This window comes from Entelurus aequoreus, linkage group LG15 (assembly GCF_033978785.1).
Source record: "Entelurus aequoreus isolate RoL-2023_Sb linkage group LG15, RoL_Eaeq_v1.1, whole genome shotgun sequence".
In the NCBI taxonomy this organism is placed as follows: Eukaryota; Metazoa; Chordata; class Actinopteri; order Syngnathiformes; family Syngnathidae; genus Entelurus; species Entelurus aequoreus.
Window position 1 is genome coordinate 33,874,786 of NC_084745.1, and position 21,693 is coordinate 33,896,478.

Genomic DNA, 21,693 nt, shown 5'->3' on the forward strand with positions numbered 1-21,693 from the left:
GTCCCACCTCCAAAGACATGCACCTGGGGATAGGTTGATTGGCAACACTAAAATTGTCCCTAGTGTGTGAATGTGAGTGGGAATGTTGTCTGTCTATCTGTGTTGGCCCTGCGATGAGGTGGCGACTTGTCCAGGGTGTACCCCGCCTTCCGCCCGAATGCAGCTGAGATAGACTCCAGCATCCCCCGCGCCCCCGAACAGGACAAGCGGTAGAAAATGGATGGATGGATGGATATTCTGGACCAAAAACCACTCCATATTCTCTATTCCTCATTAGTGTTACCATATCTGAATAAAATAAATATAACCTTAGAGGAAAATCTAATTTAAAACATTTGTATCCATGTATAACACTTAAAGGCCTACTGAAAGCCACTATTACCGACCACGCAGTCTGATAGTTTATATATCAATGATGAAATCTTAACATTGCAACACATGCCAATACGGCCGGGTTAACTTATAAAGTGACATTTAAAACTTCCCGGGAAATATCCGGCTGAAACATCGCGGTATGATGACGTATGCGCGTGACGAAGTCCGAGTAACGGAAGTTATGGTACCCCGTAGAATCCTATACAAAAAGCTCTGTTTTCATTTCATAATTCCACAGTATTCTGGACATCTTTTGCAATTTTTTTAATGAACAATGAAGGCTGCAAAGAAGACAGTTGTAGGTGGGATCAGTGTATTAGCAGCGGACTACAGCAACACAACCAGGAGGACTTTGTTGGAGCGCTAGCCGCGCTAGCCGCCGACCTCACCTTGACTTCCTACGTCTCCGGGCCGCCAAACGCATCGGGTGAAGTCCTTCGTCCTTCTGCCGATCGCTGGAACGCAGGTGAGCACGGGTGTTGATGAGCAAATGAGGGCTGGCTGACGTAGGTGGAGAGCTAATGTTTTTAGCATAGCTCTGTGCAGTCCGGTTGCCAAGTTAGCTTCAATGGCGTCGTTAGCACAGCATTGTTAACCTTCGCCAGCCTGGAAAGCATTAACCGTGTATTTACATGTCCACGGTTTAATAGTATTGTTGATTTTCTATTTATCCTTCCAGTCAGGGGTTTATTTCTTTTGTTTCTATATGCAGTTAAAGCAAGATGCTATCACGTTAGCTCGTAGCTAAAGCATTTCGCCGATGTATTGTCGTGGAGATAAAAGGCACTGAATGTCCATTTCGCGTTCTCGACTCTCATTTTCAAGAGGATATAGCATCCGAGGTGGTTTAAAATACAAATCTGTGATCTACAATAGAAAAAGGAGAGTGTGGAATCCAATGAGCCAGCTTGTACCTAAGTTACGGTCAGAGCGAAAAAAGATATGTCCATCGCTGCCTCTCAAGTCATTCACTGTAACGTTCCTCATCTACGAATCTTTCCTCCTCGCTCAAATTAATGGGGTAATCATCACTTTCTCGGTCCGAATCTCCCTCGCTCCATTGTAAACAATGGGGAATTGTGAGGAATACTAGCTCCTGTGACGTCACGCTACTTCCGGTACAGGCAAGGCTTTTTTTTAAATCAGCGAGCAAAAGTTGCGAACTTTATCATCGATTTTCTCTACTAAATCCTTTCAGCAAAAATATGGCAATATCGCGAAATGATCAAGTATGACACATAGAATGGATCTGCTATTCCCGTTTAAATAAAAAAAAAATCTTTTCAGTAGGCCTTTAAGACCTACAGCATATCAATTAAATTATGGAATGGATTAAGCAAAGAAATCAAACAAAGCACTGATATGATTCAGTTTGAGACCTGTGTTTTACAAAGAAGAACAATTATAAATATATTGAACATTTTTTTAGAGTGATTATTTTTGTATTTAATATTTATTTGTGTATTTAATATTTGTTTCCTTATTTATGGTATATTTATTTATTCACTGTTCTGTTACAAACAGAGAACAAATAAATGGGATAAGATTGCTATGAAAGGGGATAGGATTAAATAGGCTCTGCTTCTTACTACTTCTTTTTGGACATGCCACAATGAAACAACTGGAAATATGTGATGCATTACATTTTGATTGTGGTGTATGCATGTTCGAAATAAACTGAAATGAATAATACAGGTTAAGGAATGTAAATTAAGCATTGTTGGAGGTTTTTGGATGGATTTTAAAAGTGATTAAAAGGCAGACTGGATTGCTCCCATTAGCTGCATTGCCAGCCACCTAGAACGAGCCAAATATTTTAAATTAGAATGTGAAAAAACCCCAATTTTTCTCTCAAAAGTATTGTGAACGATTGGCAAAAAAAGTGCATTTCTCCCTTTAAGGAGCTTTGTGATTTCAAACTGAATGTACCCCGCCTATAATAAGCGGAATAAGCGGTACAAAATGGATGGATGGATGGATGCACCACAGAGCTGGTGACAGTGTGTGTGCGTGTCGACAGGGCGGCTGAAATGAGTACAGTTCAGCTAGTTGTTTTGGCTTAGTTATTAAATAGAAAGTTGATCAATTACCCCCTTCTTATTTTTGTTTGATATACATTACTATAATAATTTAGATTGTGTTCAAAATGTAATGACTATTACTAAAATATGGACTTTTGTCAAGGCTGCAACATATTATTCATAGACTTTGTTTGAAAAATTTGCTTCAATATACACACTTTTCTATTTACGAACCCTATTCAAGAACCAATTAAGTCCATAAATCATAGTTCCTCTGTATAAATGGTAACATTTAATAGACAACTCACAAGATACTACCTAACACGTGGTGGCAACCCCTTTTTAACCTCACTAATTTGCTGCACATACTAACATGCACGGTATGTGTGTGTGTCTTCGCTATAATCACTTCTATCCAAGTTTGGCTGCTGAAGGACTATTAAAACGTCTGATAGGCTTGGAAGAGAGATTCTTTCTTCATGCACATAAACACAAACTCAGTCTGCCTGGTTCTTTTCAGACAAAGGAGGCAAGATTATTAAATCTCAAAATGGGTATATCGCACGAGTGAGTGTGTCTCTGATCTTTATGCTTTTAAACCATGAAAGAAAAACATCCTGACCTCAATGGGGGAAAAAAATAAAACAATAAAAGGTGTCAAAAAATCCTAAGGAAGCAAATTGAAGCCGTAGATTTGCTTTGGATTGGAGGTCGACTTGGTGTATGTGTGTGTGTGGGGGGGCTGGGTTGGATGTACCAGCTGCTCTGCGTTCTCACATCGTCTGTACAGAGATGTAGTGCTCCCTCGGTGTCGATAAGTCATCATGGGTGCGCGTTGCCGTCACCATGGCAACAGCACGAACACAAATTAAGTCAAATGACGTTGATTGGACGCAAAGGCACCATAAGGAGGTCGACTTGGAACAATCAGTATAGATAAGGACTTAGGAATATGCGTCACGTGTTAACACAGGAAATGGAAACAACCGAAGAAGTACAATTCTGACCTGTGATGATAAAGGTTGAAGTTGATCGATAGGGTGACAGCCGAGTAATAACCCCACAGTAAATAGCAATCTTGCCCTGGGGGGAAATGTAGCGTCCTGGTCCTCGAAATAAAGATTGAAAGGCAGAGGTGACGAGAAAGAATGATCTTTAAGACTGAATGCTTGTTGAAATACTATTTAGCAATGTCGCTAAAGCGAGACCTGAGAGTATCTGCCCTGGCACACAATGAGAGAGGAGGTGGGATCGGAGGGTTTTGAAAGGAAGACGTCACAGTGGCAATAACTTGCAACAAAAAAGTGCTGGCTCAGCTTTTTTGTTTTCTAATAAAAAGTCCGCACTAGGGAAAGCCTGCGGACCACAAGTGTGTGTTACAGCATGCATGGACCTTCAATGTGTGATCATTGGAGCGTGTAATAGACACCCAGTGTCCGTGTGAAGGATCCTGCACTCTTGCTGTCTTTTCCGCGCAATTTAGGATGAGAGGTGGGGGGGCAGCAAATGTCAACGAGACCCCAGAGGCTAATGAGGGAGGCAATGACAAGGAGGACAAGGGGTAATGAGGTAGGCAGGACAAAGAGGGAACACATTAGCCTCTTACCCCGACTGTCACTCAGGCAGGTGATGCAGTCGCTGGTGACAAAGTCACATCCATCAGTTGGGCTTTTTTTTTTTGACACTTACATAGATCTCTGGAAATTCAATGTCAAAAAAGGTCTTGTGAACTGATAACTGTAATAATATCTTTTATGACCTCAACCAAAGAGGTACAATTTTTTAATAGACACATTTAACAATAATCTAGCCTTACAACTAGCCAGGACGCTGTTCAACTTTCTATTTGTTCAAATCCAGGATGTATTTTCCCCAAATTTAATTGATTTATTCAATAAAGTCAAACTCATGGAACATTTAGTAACAAGAGAGGAAATTCTTTAAATATCATGGTATCATCCTAAATGTCATAAGAGTAAACTTTCTTGGGATTTCATCGACAATAAAGTCACTCCATGGCTTGCAATCCATCTAATACTATTATTATTATTACTACCAAGTTAGACGTATTGTACTGAACAGTCAGCTAAAAGACGCCATATTGGCATTGACACCAAAAAAAAAAAAAAAATACAAAATTCCCAAAGAAAAAGCAAAACATACTTTGCTTGAGTTAATCCTCAAGATGATGATGATAATACTAATAATAATAAATGCTCTGTGACTTTCAGGACATTCAACCTTAGATTTGCCCTCATGTATGTTGGAGGTGAGTTTACAAGCTGTTGCTGATCCAAATCTTAAACTGTTAAAGGATCAGAAAAATTATGGATTTAAATAAATAGGTATGGGTACCAAATTCTGTACTTTTTTCAGGCACTGACCAAATTCCGTATTACAGATTCATGTAAAATCAAACGGTGCAATATTTTGATACTTTTGTTGCACGTCTGGTTGCAGACTCGGGTGGCTTAAACATTTGGCGGACAAACAATCACGCAAGCAACACTCAGCGGACTCGGTCAGACGGCCTCTCTGTAATATAGAGAAATACTGAAAATTGGTACCGTTGTGTATCGGCATCAATTTCCAGGTAACGGAAATTAGTACCATATTAAATCAAATGTTAACTGTACCCATCCCCAATTGGATATATATATAATGCGTGGAAAATGCATGTAAATAATCATACAAATACAAATTCATCATCTAAAGATTGAGTGAAATTGAAATCAAATTAAAATGTGTTGAACGATCATTGTTGAACTCTCTAATTACCTGCAAGTGTAATCCACAAAGCTAAACCCTGACGCCAAGCGTAGGTAGCAAAAAACAATAATACCTGCAAAGCAAAAACACGTTGAAGTGGTATTTGATGATACATCAAGTATATGAACTTGAATTAGTTTTTGTTGACACTATCATTTCCAAACTAGTGCTTCTTCTGTTGGCCAGTGAGCGCCCCCTTGAGGGCCGCCCAAAAATATCTGTTTGTCAACTGTGGTTCGTATGGGTACTCAATTTGTAATACACATGTCTACCACTTGTGGCAGTAAGGAACAAAACAGAAGAAGTCTGGAGCTAAAGCCATAGAGAAGTTTTTTAAATGCAAAATTATGACTTATATGGTAACGCTTTATTTTCATTTCCACTTTAATTTTATTGACGGTTGAGGCAAACATATTCATAATTCCATCCATCCATTTTCTACTGCTCGTGGTTTATTTATTTTAGCACACTATAATTGTATGTCAATTTAATTTTTTGTCAGTTGTTTTATAAGTCCCGTCTTATACATATAATAATAAAATATGTTTAACACATGGTTTCATATCATTTGACAAGGTTGTAAACTCTAAGTAGGTTAGATTATTTAAAATGATTAAAATCAAGAGTAAGATTACTAATCCAGTGTTATTATTTGAGTGAGGCCCAGGCTCCTCTGTAGTGAAAAGGTTTGGCCCCCTAAGTCAAAAAGGTTAAGAACCCCAGCCCTAACCAATACCACACTGTATTTTCCATTGATCCATTTTTTTAATACCGCTTCATTAGTCACAGGTAAGCCGGAGTTTATCCCAGCTCACTTCAGGGTTCACCTTTGACCGGTTTCCAATCAATTGCAGAAGGGCACAAATTGACAACAGTTCACACTCACATTCCCGCCAGCTGTAGGGACAATATACAGAATCCAATCAACATAACGTTCATGTTTTTAGGACGTATATGAGGAGGCGTGAAAAAACCCTCTATCTCCTGACTGTAAGGCCAAAATGCTAACCACTTGGTGTCCAGACAAAATTTTCATTCATCTTAATTTATGAATCACTGTAAAGGCAGTGCTCCTTTAGACGCCATCTCCGCCGAGCTGTAACTCTTCCACATGCCTTCTCTGTGGTAATCAAGCAAATTAAAGCGAGCACAGCAGAGGGTCAATTTAGCAAAGTCAAGCAAAAAGAGGAAGAGAGAGACAGGAAACACACACACACACACACACACACACACACACACACACACACACACACACACACACACACCACACACACACACACAACACACACACACACACACACAGCTGTAAAATCATTGTTTTATGGTCATGACGTCACCTAAATAAATAGGCATGAATGCAAAGTCATGACAACTGTCACTCTCTTCAATTATGTTCAACTTTTTTGACATCATTGTTACAGTATATTCCTCTTTCAGGAAATGTTTTTATTGCAGGCGGCTAATTGACATGGACAAACAGCACTCCCAGAGAATGAGCTGCATCAGTAGCTCGCTCTCTCTAAATAACCCTCCTGTGCACTCTACAAGTTCCCTTTCAACTCTGGGTGAGGAAGATGCCCCTTTATTTACTATATACACAGCTTTAGTCGGATCAGTACAAGGCTGCCCTGCCCAAGCCTGTTTTGAATATAACCTTGGAATGGTTCTCTTGGCAAACCCAAATGAGATCCGGGATGATAACATAACACGTGTGAAACATTATCAGCAAAATTACCCATCTTAGGCCCATCTCTTAATGCATGCTCTGTCATATTTCCTTATGTGACTGTCAGTTCAATTTTATTTTTCACAATCAAAACTGTGCAATGATAGTGCAGATTTATATGGCCATGTGACAGAATAACACTCTTTATCCAAAAGAACAATTGTTTGTGGTACAGTTGTCTCAAATTAAGAGTGTTTTGAAATAGAAACAGTTATTATGCTTTAAGTCGGAAGCAAACTTTTTAGTTACTAGCATCACCACCATTAGTGGGCGAAGCAAATCTCACAGTGAACCCCGTAAAATCCGTCCAAAACATCTGGTCTTACTCGCTAGCATTAGCTTATAGCTGAAGCTGCTGATGGTGTGTATGACAAAGTAGCAGCTGGAAGGAGATACCGTAGAACAGTGGTCCCCAACCTTTTTGTAACTGCGGACCGGTCAACGCTTGACAACTTTACCCGACGGGGGTGCGCCGGGCGGGCGTTGATTGTTATGAAATAATACTAAACGTGAATCCACTGTGTACTCAGCCCATTACATACATTAAAAATTACCTGGAAAAATATATAAATGACAAGAACCAGCAATTCCACACTACTTTCTTTATGAATGTTATTTTTCAACAGCTGAAATAAAGTTGCCCGTTTCAACCGTCAGATAAGCCTACTGCATGTTTGTGTGCCCGAGACTCACAAGCTCTCCTCCTCTCCTCTCCCCTCCCCTCCCTCTGTTGGCAACCACTGTAATGCTCTCTGATTTTGGTTGGTATGGTAACGTTTACATGCCTTCAAAACAAGATACAGATACAACATTAAAAAACGAATATAAAGTGCATGAGAAGTTTAACTAACCGTAACGCTAAATTAATGGGAGCTCTGAGCTTGTTTCTCTGCAACGAGACGGTCCTAACTGGGGGTAATGGGAGACAAAGACACCCGAAGTGTGTTGTTTATGTCCAGTCTGCTCCGTTGTTTTGTTTTGGTGGCTGTCACTGCAGAAAATCCCGCTTCACACAGATAGGATGTCGGAAATGGCAACAGGGTTTTCAGTGCTGTGGTGGCGATCTCGGGGTATTCTGCCATGACTTTAATCCACAACATTGTTGTCACAATCTGTTTTGGCAAACTCTACATAAGGCCAAAGCCTTCACCCAAACAGAAGGGCCTCATGTCCAAATGTCAGTTTGGCTCCCATTTCCCCCCAGAGGACAGAACTGGAATTACACACAACATTTCCCAACAGCTGAAGACCATCAGTAATCAGGAAGGCTCTCACCTGAAGCAATCAAATCCACTCCTTTTTAAGTCTGCAGTCCAGCTCAAACTTCAGACCAACAAACACTGCTCGAGGACAATTTGCCAAATACAGTAGTGACAACTGTTTACAGAGACCAGGGTGGCTGACAGTGAGATGTCTTATATTATTTTGATGTTTGATTTGATGTGTTGAATTTATTTAATGGCCAAGTGGTTGTTAAATGTTTAAATGCCAAATCCAAGCTGTTAAAGGTCATGTATATGTACTTTTGGAAACACTATAACTTTAAAAAATTGTTTATTGTAATTTGTTTATATTGGTGCCTAATTGCTTTTGTATTTGTATTTCCAAAGGTTTTTCACCTTATAAGTATTCAATGAAAAAAAGAGACAATCAAGTCCAAAATAAAAGGATAAACAGAGATTTTTCTCATCATTGGATTAAACCAAAGAGTGAAGTCCCAGTGTAACCCGTGGTCGAAAATCTAAACCCTTTTCAAGTTAGGGGATAAAACAAACAAACAAAATATAACTTGACACAAACACACTTTTTAGATAATAAATAAAACGGATATAACTATTTATTGTGCGGCCCGGTACCAATCGATCCACGCACCGGTACCGGCCCGCGGCCCGGGGGTTGGGGACCACTGCCGTAGAAGTCCATTACTTTGATTACTTCATAAAACTACTGAGGATGTTTGTAGCACATTCTGTTATTTTAATATATTGCTTTTCATACAATATTGATTATCTAAAAGTTGTTTTTTCTGTTTGAAAGGCATCTTACATGTTAAAAAGGTGATGTTTTTGGGGGTCCAACACAAATTAAATTGATTTTCATTCATTTCAACGGGAGATGTTGATTGAGATACAAGTGTTTTGAGTTGAGGGTGCCGTCACAGAACGAATTAAGCTTGTAAGTTGAGGTACTACTGTATTTTACAACTTCCCATTTGCTTTTATAAAACGGATTAAACAAATGATACGCTTTCCAAATAATAGCACAAAAACCTATTTAAGTCCTTTAACTTAAAGGGGACGGCGTGGCGAAGTTGGGAGAGTGGCCATGCCAGCAATCTGAGGGTTACTAGTTCAATCCCCACCTTCTAACATCCTAGTCACGTCCGTTGTGTCCTTGAGCAAGACATTTCACCCTTGCTCCTGATGGGTCCTGGTTAGCGCCTTGCATGGCAGCTCCCGCCATCAGTGTGTGAATGTCTGTGTGAATGTGGAAATAGTGTCAAAGCGCTTTGAGTTCCTTAAAAAAGGTAGAAAAGCACTATACAAGTACAACTCATTTACCATTTAAAGAAACTTAATTATACTAAAAATAAAACATTTTAAATGACTATTAGAAAATAAAAGGAATTTCATTGTCAATTTATCCAACATTAAGATGCAGTTTTATACAAAGTCTAGAGATGTTTGCAGCTGAAAGATGCTAATTTAACATGCTTGCTCTATTTCAAATAAATCATCTCAAATTTGATGGACTTCAGGGAATCTTTGCACTGCACCCTTAAGACAGTGTTGAACACCTCGATGATGAATGTGCTCATGCAGCCACTACAAGAAGTACATGTCACCTACAATCTAGGTGGTTCTCTCTGATCTGATTATGATTGTGGGATAAAGAGGATTTAGGTGCTGGTGCCTAAATGCAAGGCTGCACTGATTAGATGCATGCTGCAAGGCTTATGCAACTGCGGGAGGCTGCAAGGGAAGTACAAGGTGTGCCTCTATCTAAGATCCCACAGTTGGAATGCATCCCGATGCCTTGCTGAAGGCCAACGCAGCTGAGTGGTATCCAACAATCTGATAAGGGGACGAATAACTGACTTGATTAATCTGATTTCAACGAGTATGATGCTCAAGGTCAGCAACCAGTGGGCAGTCTACACAATTGAATGTCTTGCCAACAAAGAATCTGGAATTCCTTCCTAAAACACCAACATCTATTGATGTGACCTTCGGAAGACCAACCACAATTCCCGCAGAGTTGAAGGGATTATGACATGATGGCACCGCTGTAGCCTGACTGGGCTGAAAAATGGCATTTTTTTACATTCATATTTCATATTTAGCTCAGGGAAGACATCCTAAATACTTCATTCAGTGGAGTAAAGAACCCGCCGGGGAACAAATAGGAGGAAACAAGCAGCTGCTGAATTGAACTTCTACCATTTATATGCAGAGCATGAACAAATAATAGTAATTAATTCAATGCAACAAACGGAAATGTCAAGTATAAACAAAAGTCTTTCTAAAACACTCTAGGATATTGATTGATTAGGTGTAAGTGGCTTAGCGATGTGACAAAATCCAAAGCAAGTATTACATATTTTGAATCAGAGAAAAAAAATTAGGAGAAACCACAAAAGTCTTCCCACTGCACTATAAAGTCTACTGTATTGTGTGACTAAGTTATGAACCCACATATTAAAAAGTTGAGGTTGCTTGGGACCACGGTAAAATATCTGGTTGGAACCAGAACAGGGACCAGAAGGTCATTCCAGAGGCCACACCATTCAAATTGGGATAACCTTTCTAAGACTATGACCACTCCCATTAAAAGTTTGGTGATTTTTTGTTAAGCAGTTTGAAGGTAATTAAAGTTAAGTTAAAAGTTAAAGTACCAATGATTGTCACACACACACTAGGTGTGGCGAAATTATTCTCTGCATTTGACCCATCACCCTTGATCACCCCCTGGGAGGTGAGGGGAGCAGTGAGCAGCAGCGGTGGCTGTGCCCAGGAATCATTTTGAGTGATTTAACCCCCAATTCCAACCCTAGATGCTGAGTGCCAAGCAGGGAGGTAATGGGTCCCGTTTTTATAGTCTTTGGTATGACTCGGCCTGGGTTTGAACTCACAACCTACCGATCTCAGGGCGGACACTCTTACCATTGACTCATAACCCTATTGGTAGACGTTACAATATGACGACGTAAAGAAAACAAGAAACAAAAAACTAAGAATACTTATTCATCACATCATTCAAGAATGTTTGGCATTTACTCTCAGCTATCATTAAAGGGGAACTGCACTTTTTTTTGGGATTTGTGCCTATTGTTTATAATCATTATAAGAGACAATGCATTCTAACTCGTAAATAAACGTAATTAAAAGTCAGCTTACAATGGAGCCAATGGGAGGTCCTCTTTTCTGCCCATAAAGCCCTCTAAAAGTTGTTGAAGTCAGACCTGGGGTGCACCACTGCTCTATGCATCAGTTGGTGATGTCTCGGCGGTTCGACCTGTCATAAAAGAGGATCCGCCTGCTGACCTCCCTATGGACTAGACCAGGGGTGTCAAACTCAAATACAGAGTGGGCCAAAATTTAAAATTGAACAAAGCTGCGGGCCAAGGTTGAACAAATGAACCTTTTCATAGGGACTCAAAGAAGTTTTGCATTGAATATTGGTGGTAGTGGGGGTGTATATTGCAGCCCGGAAGAGTTAGGGCTGCATGGGATTCTGGGTATTTGTTTTGTTGTGTTTATGTTGTGTTACGGTGCGGATGTGCTCCCCAAATGTGTTTGTCATTCTTGTTTGGTGTGGATTCACAGCGTGGCGCATATTTGTAACGGTGTTAAAGTTATTTATACTGGCACCGTCAGTGTAACCTGTATCGCTGTTGGCCAAGTATGCATTGCATTCACGTGTATGTGTGTGCTAAAGCCGCACACATTATGTGACTGGGCCAGCATTCGCTGGACTGAGTGGAAAGCGGACGTGACGATTTCTGCTGTATATAATCGGCGGGCCAGTTCTAGTATTAATTTGATATCGCCTCAAGGGCCAAGTGAAATTACACTGCGGGCCAAATTTGGCTCGCGAGCCAGAGTTTGACACCCATGGACTAGACTCTCACGTTATTAACCATATCCACTCGGCATCCATTGCACCGGTCACCCGGGGGGGTCCCTGCGGTGCCTTCCGAAGATGTCGTTGTGGTTTGTGCAGCCCTTTGAGGCATTTGTGACTAAGGTCGATTGATCATTAAAAAACATCCAAAAAGCGCCAACAATACCCCCTTTACATTTCTTGACATGAATATCAACCATGTAATAGTGATAATGTTATAATAAGCGCTAACGCAGACAAACTATTTTCAGCTGCGCATTGTCACAGAGAGCTAATTAGCTTGTTGCTGATATGTTGACATCGACTGGTGAGCTGCTTTCTCACCCCCAAACTCGTAATAGTTAATTTTAGATCATTAATAATGCCTGTCACCTTGAGAGTAGAAGGATGAGAACATAATCTGACAAATTAGTCAACTTTGACATCCATATTAGACCCGGTAATGGCGAGAAAGATACGAAACGATGTTTGTTCCACCTCAATTTTTTCTTTGCGAGGATTATGAGTCATTCTTCATCCAAACGGGAATATAACAACATCCTAACAGTCGGCATCCCATTGATACCAGACATTGTACAGTAAGTGATGCTTTATTATGTTTGTTGGCTCTCATGAAGTCTGCATTGAGTAGTAATCAGCGAACGTCTAGCGGCTAGCCAATATTCGATAAGTCAATTAACCAACGATAAACGAAAATGAAGTCGGTAAATTTTGCAGCGTCGATAAATCGCCATGTACATGCTTCAAGAGCATTGCGCTTTTCGTCGCTTTTAGCAGCTACGTGCGTTTGTACCATAGCGGAATGAAAAGTAAGGGATGAATTATCTTGTCCTCATTAAGTGTCTTTGACTCTTTAAGCGGCGAAGCGGGGCCACTGGCCCTCTAGAATCGCACTGTTCAACTAGTTAGCATGTAGCATGTAGGCAAAATTATCACAAAACTAAATTCCACCGCACCAATGTAGGAATATTTCAGTTTAAACCTTTGGAACAAGATGAGTCTAACAACACATAGAAGTCAGTTTGCCGAATGTGCACGAACACAACAAACCTGCAAGCCCACTTGAAACACAACCACTCGACAGTCTTCACTCACCTCGCGTGTGGTGAACAAGCCAGTGTACACAGAACAGTACAAAATAGTGTGTGCTCACAGAAAGTTTGGTAAATACATCGCCAAAGACATACTGCCTTCTAATACTGTTGAAAAACTAACATTTTTAAAAGGGGGCTGCAAACGTTTGACAGACAGTTGTCATGTTAGTGTTTCCTCACTCGTAATCTGACAGATTTAAGATTTTTTTGCATATGACATGTTAATAAATCTGCTTATAATGTAGGGTTTATATTGTTAATCTGCAGTTTTGTTTAAAAAAGGTCCTAACTTAATTGTCAGTTAACCCCATACTTGCCAACCCTCCCGTTTTTAGCGGGAGAATCCCGGTATTCAGCGCCTCTCCCGACAACCTCCCGGCAGAGATTTTCTCCCGACAAACTCCCGTTATTCAGCCGGAGCTGGAGGCCACGCCCCCTCCAGCTCAATGCGGATCTGAGACTGAGTGGGGACAGCCTGTTCTCACGCAATATAAACAGCTTGCCTAACGAATTCAAACGAATGGAAACAAGAATTTCAGTTCATCCAGGACAGTTCGAAGGTGAAGGTGTATGTTGCCTGTAAATATGTAGAACAGACTTCTCCATTGAACACGGTGGCCGAAATGATATACTCATTCATGAACGGAGAAGTTAAACAGGACAATACTGCCATCTAATGGTTAGCCACCGGAACACTGAAATTCAAGTATTTATTTTATGTAAATAAAATAAATATATATATATATATATATATATATATATATATATATATATATATATATATATATATATATATATATATATATATATATATATATATATATATATATATATGTATATGTATATGTATATATATATATGTATATGTATATATATATATGTATATATATATATATATATGTATATATATATATATATATATATATATATATATATATATATGTATATATATATATATATATGTATATATATATATGTATATATATATATATATATATATATATATATATATATATATATATATATATATATAGCCACCTCCCGATATTGGAGGTCTCAAGGTTGGCAAGTATGGTTAACCCTCTAGGAGCCACAGTGATATATTTACAACATTTTTATTTCATTTAAAAAAGGGTTAAAAGTTTTTTCATTTTGCCCCCCCCCCCCCCACCACCACATTAACATAGTCATTGGGGTGTATTGTTTAGTCTAACGATGACTTTACATTCAAAATTTGTATTTAAGGACCGCCCACAGGCTATAGAATCTCACACAACTTGAAAATCTTCGCAGAGTGACAACCCTTTTCTTTACTGGACCAAATTGATCAATTCAATGTAAGTAGAATGCATCTAATATTTTTTACTGAGATCTTTATAATGTCTAGAACATGTACCTATGTTATTATTGTGAAATACCTCCAAAAAATATGATTTAGATGATGTTTTATATTGGTTGTATATGTACAACCATGGCTCAATGTGGTAGCAAATATTCCCTTGTGACTAGTTTACCTACCAGGATACTGTGTAGTCTAAATAGATATGTTTAGATATGAATCTACAATATATTTTAATTTACACACACTTATTCCTTCTGTCTGTGCACATTTACACTTTAATATTGCAAACTAAAAGTAAAAAAACAACAACATTTAGTTAGGCAGAAGGCTAAACTAAACTATGCAAAAATCGCTAAGTGCTGTTGCAACTTAGTAAAAGCTTGTTGTTCTAGGATGATAATGGTATTTATGATAAGCATGTAGATGTTCATGTTTTCCTTCTCTTTGTGCACATTTGTACATTACTTTTGCAAACTAAAAGTTAAGAACAGTTTTTATTAGAAGGCTTCTGCAACTTTATAAAACAGGTTCTTTTGTTCAAGGATGGTGTTGGGAATATAGATTGGTAATTCACCACCAGAACAGGTTCCTTTGTGTACAGATGAATTAATTCCTTTTAGGATGATAATAAGGTCAGCCAGACAGTATTGTTTGGTTTGTGAATAGGGTACTTGGGTACTAATAGGGTACTAATGGGGTATCAGTTGGGTGAGAACTGGAATCTCTGGCATGATGTGTGACTTTGATGTCTACCAAGGGAGCAACAATGGAGTCCGAACCAAATCTGAACTTGGCTTGTCAGGTGATGTTGTGATGAAGTTTGCTTCAACTCTGCCGGCGGGCCAAAACTACAAGATCTATGCAGACAACTACTTCACATCAGTCCCACTGATCGAGAAGCTCCTTGGGCTTGGCATCCATTATGTGGGTACAGCAAGGCAAGTCCGCATCCCCAATTGCAACCTTGAAGATGACAAGAGCTTGAAGAAGAAAGGGAGAGGAACCTTCGACCACAAAGTGGAGGCGAACCACAACCTTCAGGCAATGGCAGCCCAGTCACAATCAGCCCGGTCACTGGCAAGAGACCATTCTCGGCTCCAACCAGCACCCCATACAAGAAATCGTGTGGACACCTGCCACTGGATGTACGCCACGATCAGATTGGGCATTTACCCAAGAAGACAACGATAGGCCGCTGCAGGCATTGCCCTACTGGGTACACCAACACACAATGCCACAAGTGTGAAGTGCGTCTCTGCTTCTCGGACAGCAAGAACTGTTTCCTGGACTTTCACTGCAAGTGAACATAGTCAGCACATGCATGCTGGTTGCCAGAAGAACAATGTAGAACTTGATCACACCAACAGTACGCAAAGCCAACTTGGATATACAGCATAGACCACCCTAGAAGTTCCTGAAAATGTGTGTTTTACATTGATTCAAATAAAATTGACTGTTCATAAAAATGAGTAATGTTGTTATTATAATTATTATTTTACAGTGTTCTGAGTCAAGGTGAGGTGCAATAAGCATTCAAATGAACCCTTAGTTGTTTGACTGAAGTGAAAACATGTGGAACATGTTGTTCAGAAAATGAATACAAATGGCTTATGAAAAATTTTGCTACCCTTTTCACCCAACGTTGTATCGTTACAACGGTTCCATAAAACCTTATCAAAATATGAAAAATTTGCCAACACTTCATTTTAATTCCCAAATGCCCCCTACAACACCATCTGACAGGTTGAATATTTTTTTATTCATGTATTTCTATGTCCGGGTCTTACAGGGTTAAAGAATGTACAACTCTACCTCTGCCTAAATGTTCAATATTGAAATGCAACTTTGTTATTCAATACTTTATTTAGCCAGTTTAATAATTGTTTTGCTGTGTATATTTGAGCCCCCCCACCCCACCTCAACTTATTTTTTGCTTTTGGTTAAGATTTAATTCAAGTGCAACAGACAAAGTAAATTTGATTGTTATAATTTCTTTATCAAATTAGAGATTTAAACATTTTCATTCGAATTACAATGTTAAAATATACATTAAATACAACTTTACTGCATTTGAAAGGATATACATGCATTATTATTATGTATTATCATTACATATGTGGTTAATTTTGTGTCAAAAAAAATAATGGTAATATTATTGTTTATCGGCAATAATTTGTAGATCAATATATCGTCAGACAAAATGTGTTATCGGCCCAGGCCTACGAACGCCGTGATGCGTTTTTAAAATTAATGCGCAGCGGAATGCTAAAAATGATCAAAATACGTAAATATTACATGTTATTATGAACGTGCCTGTTCCTGCATGACAAATATACTTACACCGTGTATATAAAACCTTAATGGAGGTAATTGGATGTTTTTTAGAGCACTTTATAGGCATAATGGCGCGGCTCCCAAACGCTCCATTGTAAGCGGACTTTTGATCGCATTTATTTACTATTTAGAATGCATTAAAATAAGAAAAAAAAATAAGGATGGTAAACGATAGGCAACATTTTTTTAAAGTGAATTTCTCCTTTACAAAAGTGTAAGAAACCTGATTCTGAATGACAGGCAAGCGCTTCTGATTCTTCAAATACTTAATTACTCTTTACAAAGCTTATCCTGCTTTTGGCCCCCGATGTCCAGAGCTAACTCTGTCGGCTAGTAAGATGACAAGGTAAAGCATCCAAGCCGGACGCTCCAAGCCGAAGTCACACACAAAAGCCACAGCATTAGCTCATTTCTCTTTCTGTGACCATGTCATTCATTATTCATAAAGAATGATTTGCAAAGATCCAACTCCACATCTCGAGGAACTGCTATCATGAATGCATCTCTCCACGTATTATTTTCAACTATCAGTCATTGCTTCTACACGCATCTAATATCTGGTCCGACTCCCCGTTTCAACATGTCAATATATTTCCAAGATTTGTCATTGTTCATCATTACTGAATTTCTCCACATCACCCTGCAGAAAAAGGTCAGTCTTCATATGATTAACCATTACTTAAGCATTGCTCGGGTCCTTTTTGTACATAAAAGCTTATCACTGGCACGTTTACATTGATAGCTTTCAAAGGGCTCAACATGTGGCCCCTAAAAGGATTCCTTGAACTCAGACATCACAGTCTATTTTGAACTCTACTGTGTGCTCACATGACTGGGCCATTTAAGTCACATTCTGGGTCTCCTCTTGGAGCACTCAGAGCAATGTCGATGCAATTTGAATTAGGGCAGGATTTCCCTTTAGAAGGGTAGAAAGGGCTTCCCTGCCCCATCAGCAATACCAAGACATGTCTAGAGAAAGCGGGGCTGCACTTATAAATATCACCCACCATTCTGAATCAAGGTGAGCGTGCTGTAGAGACAGTCAGTCTATTAATGGATTTATGCAATGAATGGAATTATTAAACTGAGGAAAATGACAAAACACTTTTAGCAGAAATAATACATGAAGGATGAGTTGTATAGTAAATGTCACTCGTCATTTACAAACCAAATACCAAATTAAAACAAGGCACCAACACAAGATAGTTACACAAACACATGTACAAACACGCGCACGACCCTCCCTTTATGATCCGGCGACATGGAATATCATCCCGGCTGGCCTTGCCCTGCTCTGATGAGATCGGTACACTGGAGACTCGACGTAAATGACCAGTGATTGGATTTCATCAAGGCTGACCTACCTGATTGAGAAGTGACTCAGAGCGCAGATGGAATGAGTCGGAGGAAGGAGTTGAAGGAGATGTCACAGTTTTATCAAGTGGCAGCCACTCATTTGATACTCGCTGTATTTTTAAAGTGTTTGCAAAGTCACAACGACTCTTAACAAAACCTTTTTTAGCTTTTGAAGACCTCGCAGAAGCACAACAAATGCGAAAAGAGAGACAACTGCATTTTTAAGACAGCCTCGATTGGTGATAGATTTTTGTGTTTAACAGTTAGTTACCTTTGTTGTTTACAAAGTAGAGCTCCAACATTTTAATACCTTCTGTTAGCTAAAGGGGGAAAGCATTCTTTTTTTAAGGTCTAGATTCAAAATAGACAATTTCACATCATGGTGGTTATTCTGCGATATTGGGTATGACGTCTCAGGGATTCACCCAAATTTAAACCAGATATTGTGACAGTATAGGTAGCTTCTGCACAGTGATCCACTAGTTATCTGTAAAGGTAACAGGTCCCGTTAGAAGAGACCGGCGGCTTAGGGAACCATGCTGGGCACTTGTCCGCAGGTGTGTGGGAATATTTTCAAAGCAGCACAGTGGTGCATGGCAGTGGATGGCTTTACCTTCAGCGACGACTGTCATGGTGTTATCAACTTCTGAAGTGTTTGCAACTTTAGTATATATGTCCAGATAAGAAGCATAACAAGTCAAGAGACAGCACCGAAGCCAACCAAAACAAAACCTGACTTGGCAAATGTAATGAGCTATTGACTGAAACTATCCTGGCCCTAATCATAAAGACATTATATTTCTTTAAATCTCAGGTGGGAGGAAAATGTGAACTCAGGAGGTGTGGTTGTGTGATTACTCGTTCAAGGTATGGTTTCCTACCTTGGCAGCCACAGAGGAGCCGGGCTTCTCCAGGAGATCCCACAGCTTCTTCCTCTTGTCCGGGCAGCAGGTGTTGTCAAACTCTCCCTCTCCCTCCCGCTCCCTCATCGTCTCCGCCTCCCTGCGCAGCTCCTCGTTCATCTGTTCTTTTTTCTGGTGGTAACGGGCCTGGCAGCAGGACTCCAGATAGATCTCATCAATTCCCCAGTAGTCTAACTCCTGGCCAAACGAAAGGGCGCACATCTCCTCCATCATGTGTAGTTTACCAGTACGGTAAAAATTCAGGATGGAAGTGAAGGCCCCCGGGTGCCTGTCAAAGAAATACTCATTCTCGTTCAGGCTGTAGTCGTCGCACACTTCCATCAGGGACTCGTGAGTGTTGCAGTCTCTCAGCTTGCCAAGCCGGGTCCTCGGCAGCCGGTCCAGAGTCCGCCACAGGACCTCATGGTTCAGACCCCCTACGTTAAGGCGGACTCGGCGGGAGCGGGCTTTGGTGCGGATGATTTCGATAGGTTCTGGGGGAACAGAGGGAGCAGACAGGATGTTGGCGGGCTTGAGCCCGGCGGGTCCCAGCTTCTCAGCCATGGCGATGGTAAAGCCAGTGGGAGCACAACTTGGATGTAAAAAGAAGTAGACCAAAAAGAGCCTAAAAATGGGCGTTAGGTCCTCTTAAGGCAAGTCCCTCCATGGCTGAGGAAATAGAGCAAAGATGATGAAAAGATGAAACATCATTTATTTGCCCTACACATGTTAATGACCCCTCTTCATCACATCTGTAGAAAGGTGTTGGCCAGAATTGTTTTAAAAATCAATATGCTGTTTTGAACCGAGCCCACAGACTACGTCTTATCACACACATTAAAGACAAAACAAGACTTTTATATGTACCCAGGGGGGGAATTAAATTACTTTTATAGGTGTGTTTATATACTGTATTAACTATCTGTAGCTGATTACTTATAGTTAATGCAAGTTGCACTGAGATGACTAGTAAATCAATATTAAAGTAACATTTCCTGTAGAAAACATGCATTCATTTGATATACAATGTAGCAAACCTGTTACAGTTGTGATTTTAGCTCTCAGTAATGAACACATACATTAGACACAACCTGCACATGCAATGCTAAATGTAAACAAAGTGTAGAGTCGTACCTTGCCGTAACAATTCACATTTGTTCATGCAAAGTCCTCTTCTTCCAACCGGGAAGCGAGCCGGGTTGCCCCCCGGAGTAGTCAAGCCGCCACGACCGAGAGCGAGCCACGGACGCCGCGCAAATAACGCGCTCCCCGCATGTTGTCGAGTCTAGTCGGGAGGGGTGCCGGGGGTTCAGAAAAATGTAACTCCTTTCAAAATCACAATCACCGGAGTGGAATCAATGCATCACAGAGGAGATCGTGAACAATTATTGAGTCCCGCCTCCATCCAAGCGGCTTCGCTTGTGGCAATCACGTCGTGCGCGTAAAAGGCAGTGCGTGGACGGAGCGTTCCGCTGCACACTACATAAGGAGCAGAGGGGCGCACTAGGCTGCAGCACCTCCCAAGGAGAGGAGAGGAGAGGAGAGGTGAGCTGGCCACCAGCAGTCCTATTGCTACAGGCAGGAGAATGCAAGCAGCTTGCGTAAACACTGATTTGTGTGGGAAGTTAAAGCTGCAGGACACACACAACTGATACTACACGCCGACTTTAATGCAATACTCAGCTATAAAACTTCATCTCCACTGCTTTTGTGGTTGCAAAACTTCATTTAGTTGAATTTGTCTGCTTTTTTTGGGTCTGTTTTAGGATTCTGAGAGTGTACCAGTGTTGCCCAAAGGGAAAAGTGTGATGATAACCACAGAACCGTAAATTTAACTTTTTCTATTGAGGAAAACGCCACTCACTTTAGTACAGTGTTTTTCAACTAGTGTGCCGTGAGATACAGTCTGATGTGCTGTGGGAGATTATCTAATTTCACCTATTTGGGTTAAAATATTTTTTGCAAACTAGTAAGTATAGTCTGCAAATTATGTGTTGTTGTTGAGTGGTCGGTGCGGTCTAGAGCTCGGCAGACTAACAGTGTTATACTCTTCATATCAGTAGGTGGCAGCCGATAACCATTTCCTTTGTAGATGTCGGAAACAGCGAAAGGCAGCGTGCAGATTTAAAGGTGTTTAATGCTTAAACCAAAAATAAACAAAAAGTGAGTGCCCCTAAGAAAAGGCATTGAAGCTTAGGGAAGGCTATGCAGAACGAAACTAAAACTGAACTGGCTACAAAGTAAACAAAAACAGAATGCTGGACTACAGCAAAGACTTACTGTGGAGCAAAGACGCCGTCCACAAAGTACATCCGAACATGACATGACAATCAACAATGTCCCCACAAAGAAGGATAAAAACAACTGAAATATTCTTGATTGCTAAAACAAAGCAGATGCGGGAAATATCGCTCAAAGGAAGACATGAAACTGCTACAGTAAAATACCAAAAAAAGAGAAAAAGCCACCAAAATTGGAGCACAACACAAGAACTAAAACACTACACACAGGAAAACAGCTAAAAACTCAAAATAAGTCACGGCGTGATGTGACAGGTCGTGACAGTACACCTACTTTGAGACAAGAGCTATATCGATGCATGGTTGGTTATGGTTTAAAGTCATATCCAACAATTGCGACAACGACTTTT

At 40.2% G+C, this 21,693-nt stretch overlaps 1 protein-coding gene across 1 annotated transcript in view; it reads right to left on the reverse strand.

Moving 5' to 3' along the window:
• kcnb2b (potassium voltage-gated channel subfamily B member 2b) overlaps positions 1-20,384 on the reverse strand; it is a 208,614-nt gene extending 188,230 nt beyond the window's left edge. The window contains exons 1-2 of the mRNA XM_062021256.1: positions 20,178-20,384; positions 19,023-19,712 (exon numbers count right to left, since the gene is read on the reverse strand). Of these exons, the coding sequence (XP_061877240.1) occupies positions 19,023-19,607 (585 nt within the window). The 5' untranslated portion in view covers positions 19,608-19,712; positions 20,178-20,384. The remainder of the gene's footprint in view (positions 1-19,022; positions 19,713-20,177) is intronic.
• Between the last annotated feature and the right edge of the window lie 1,309 nt (positions 20,385-21,693).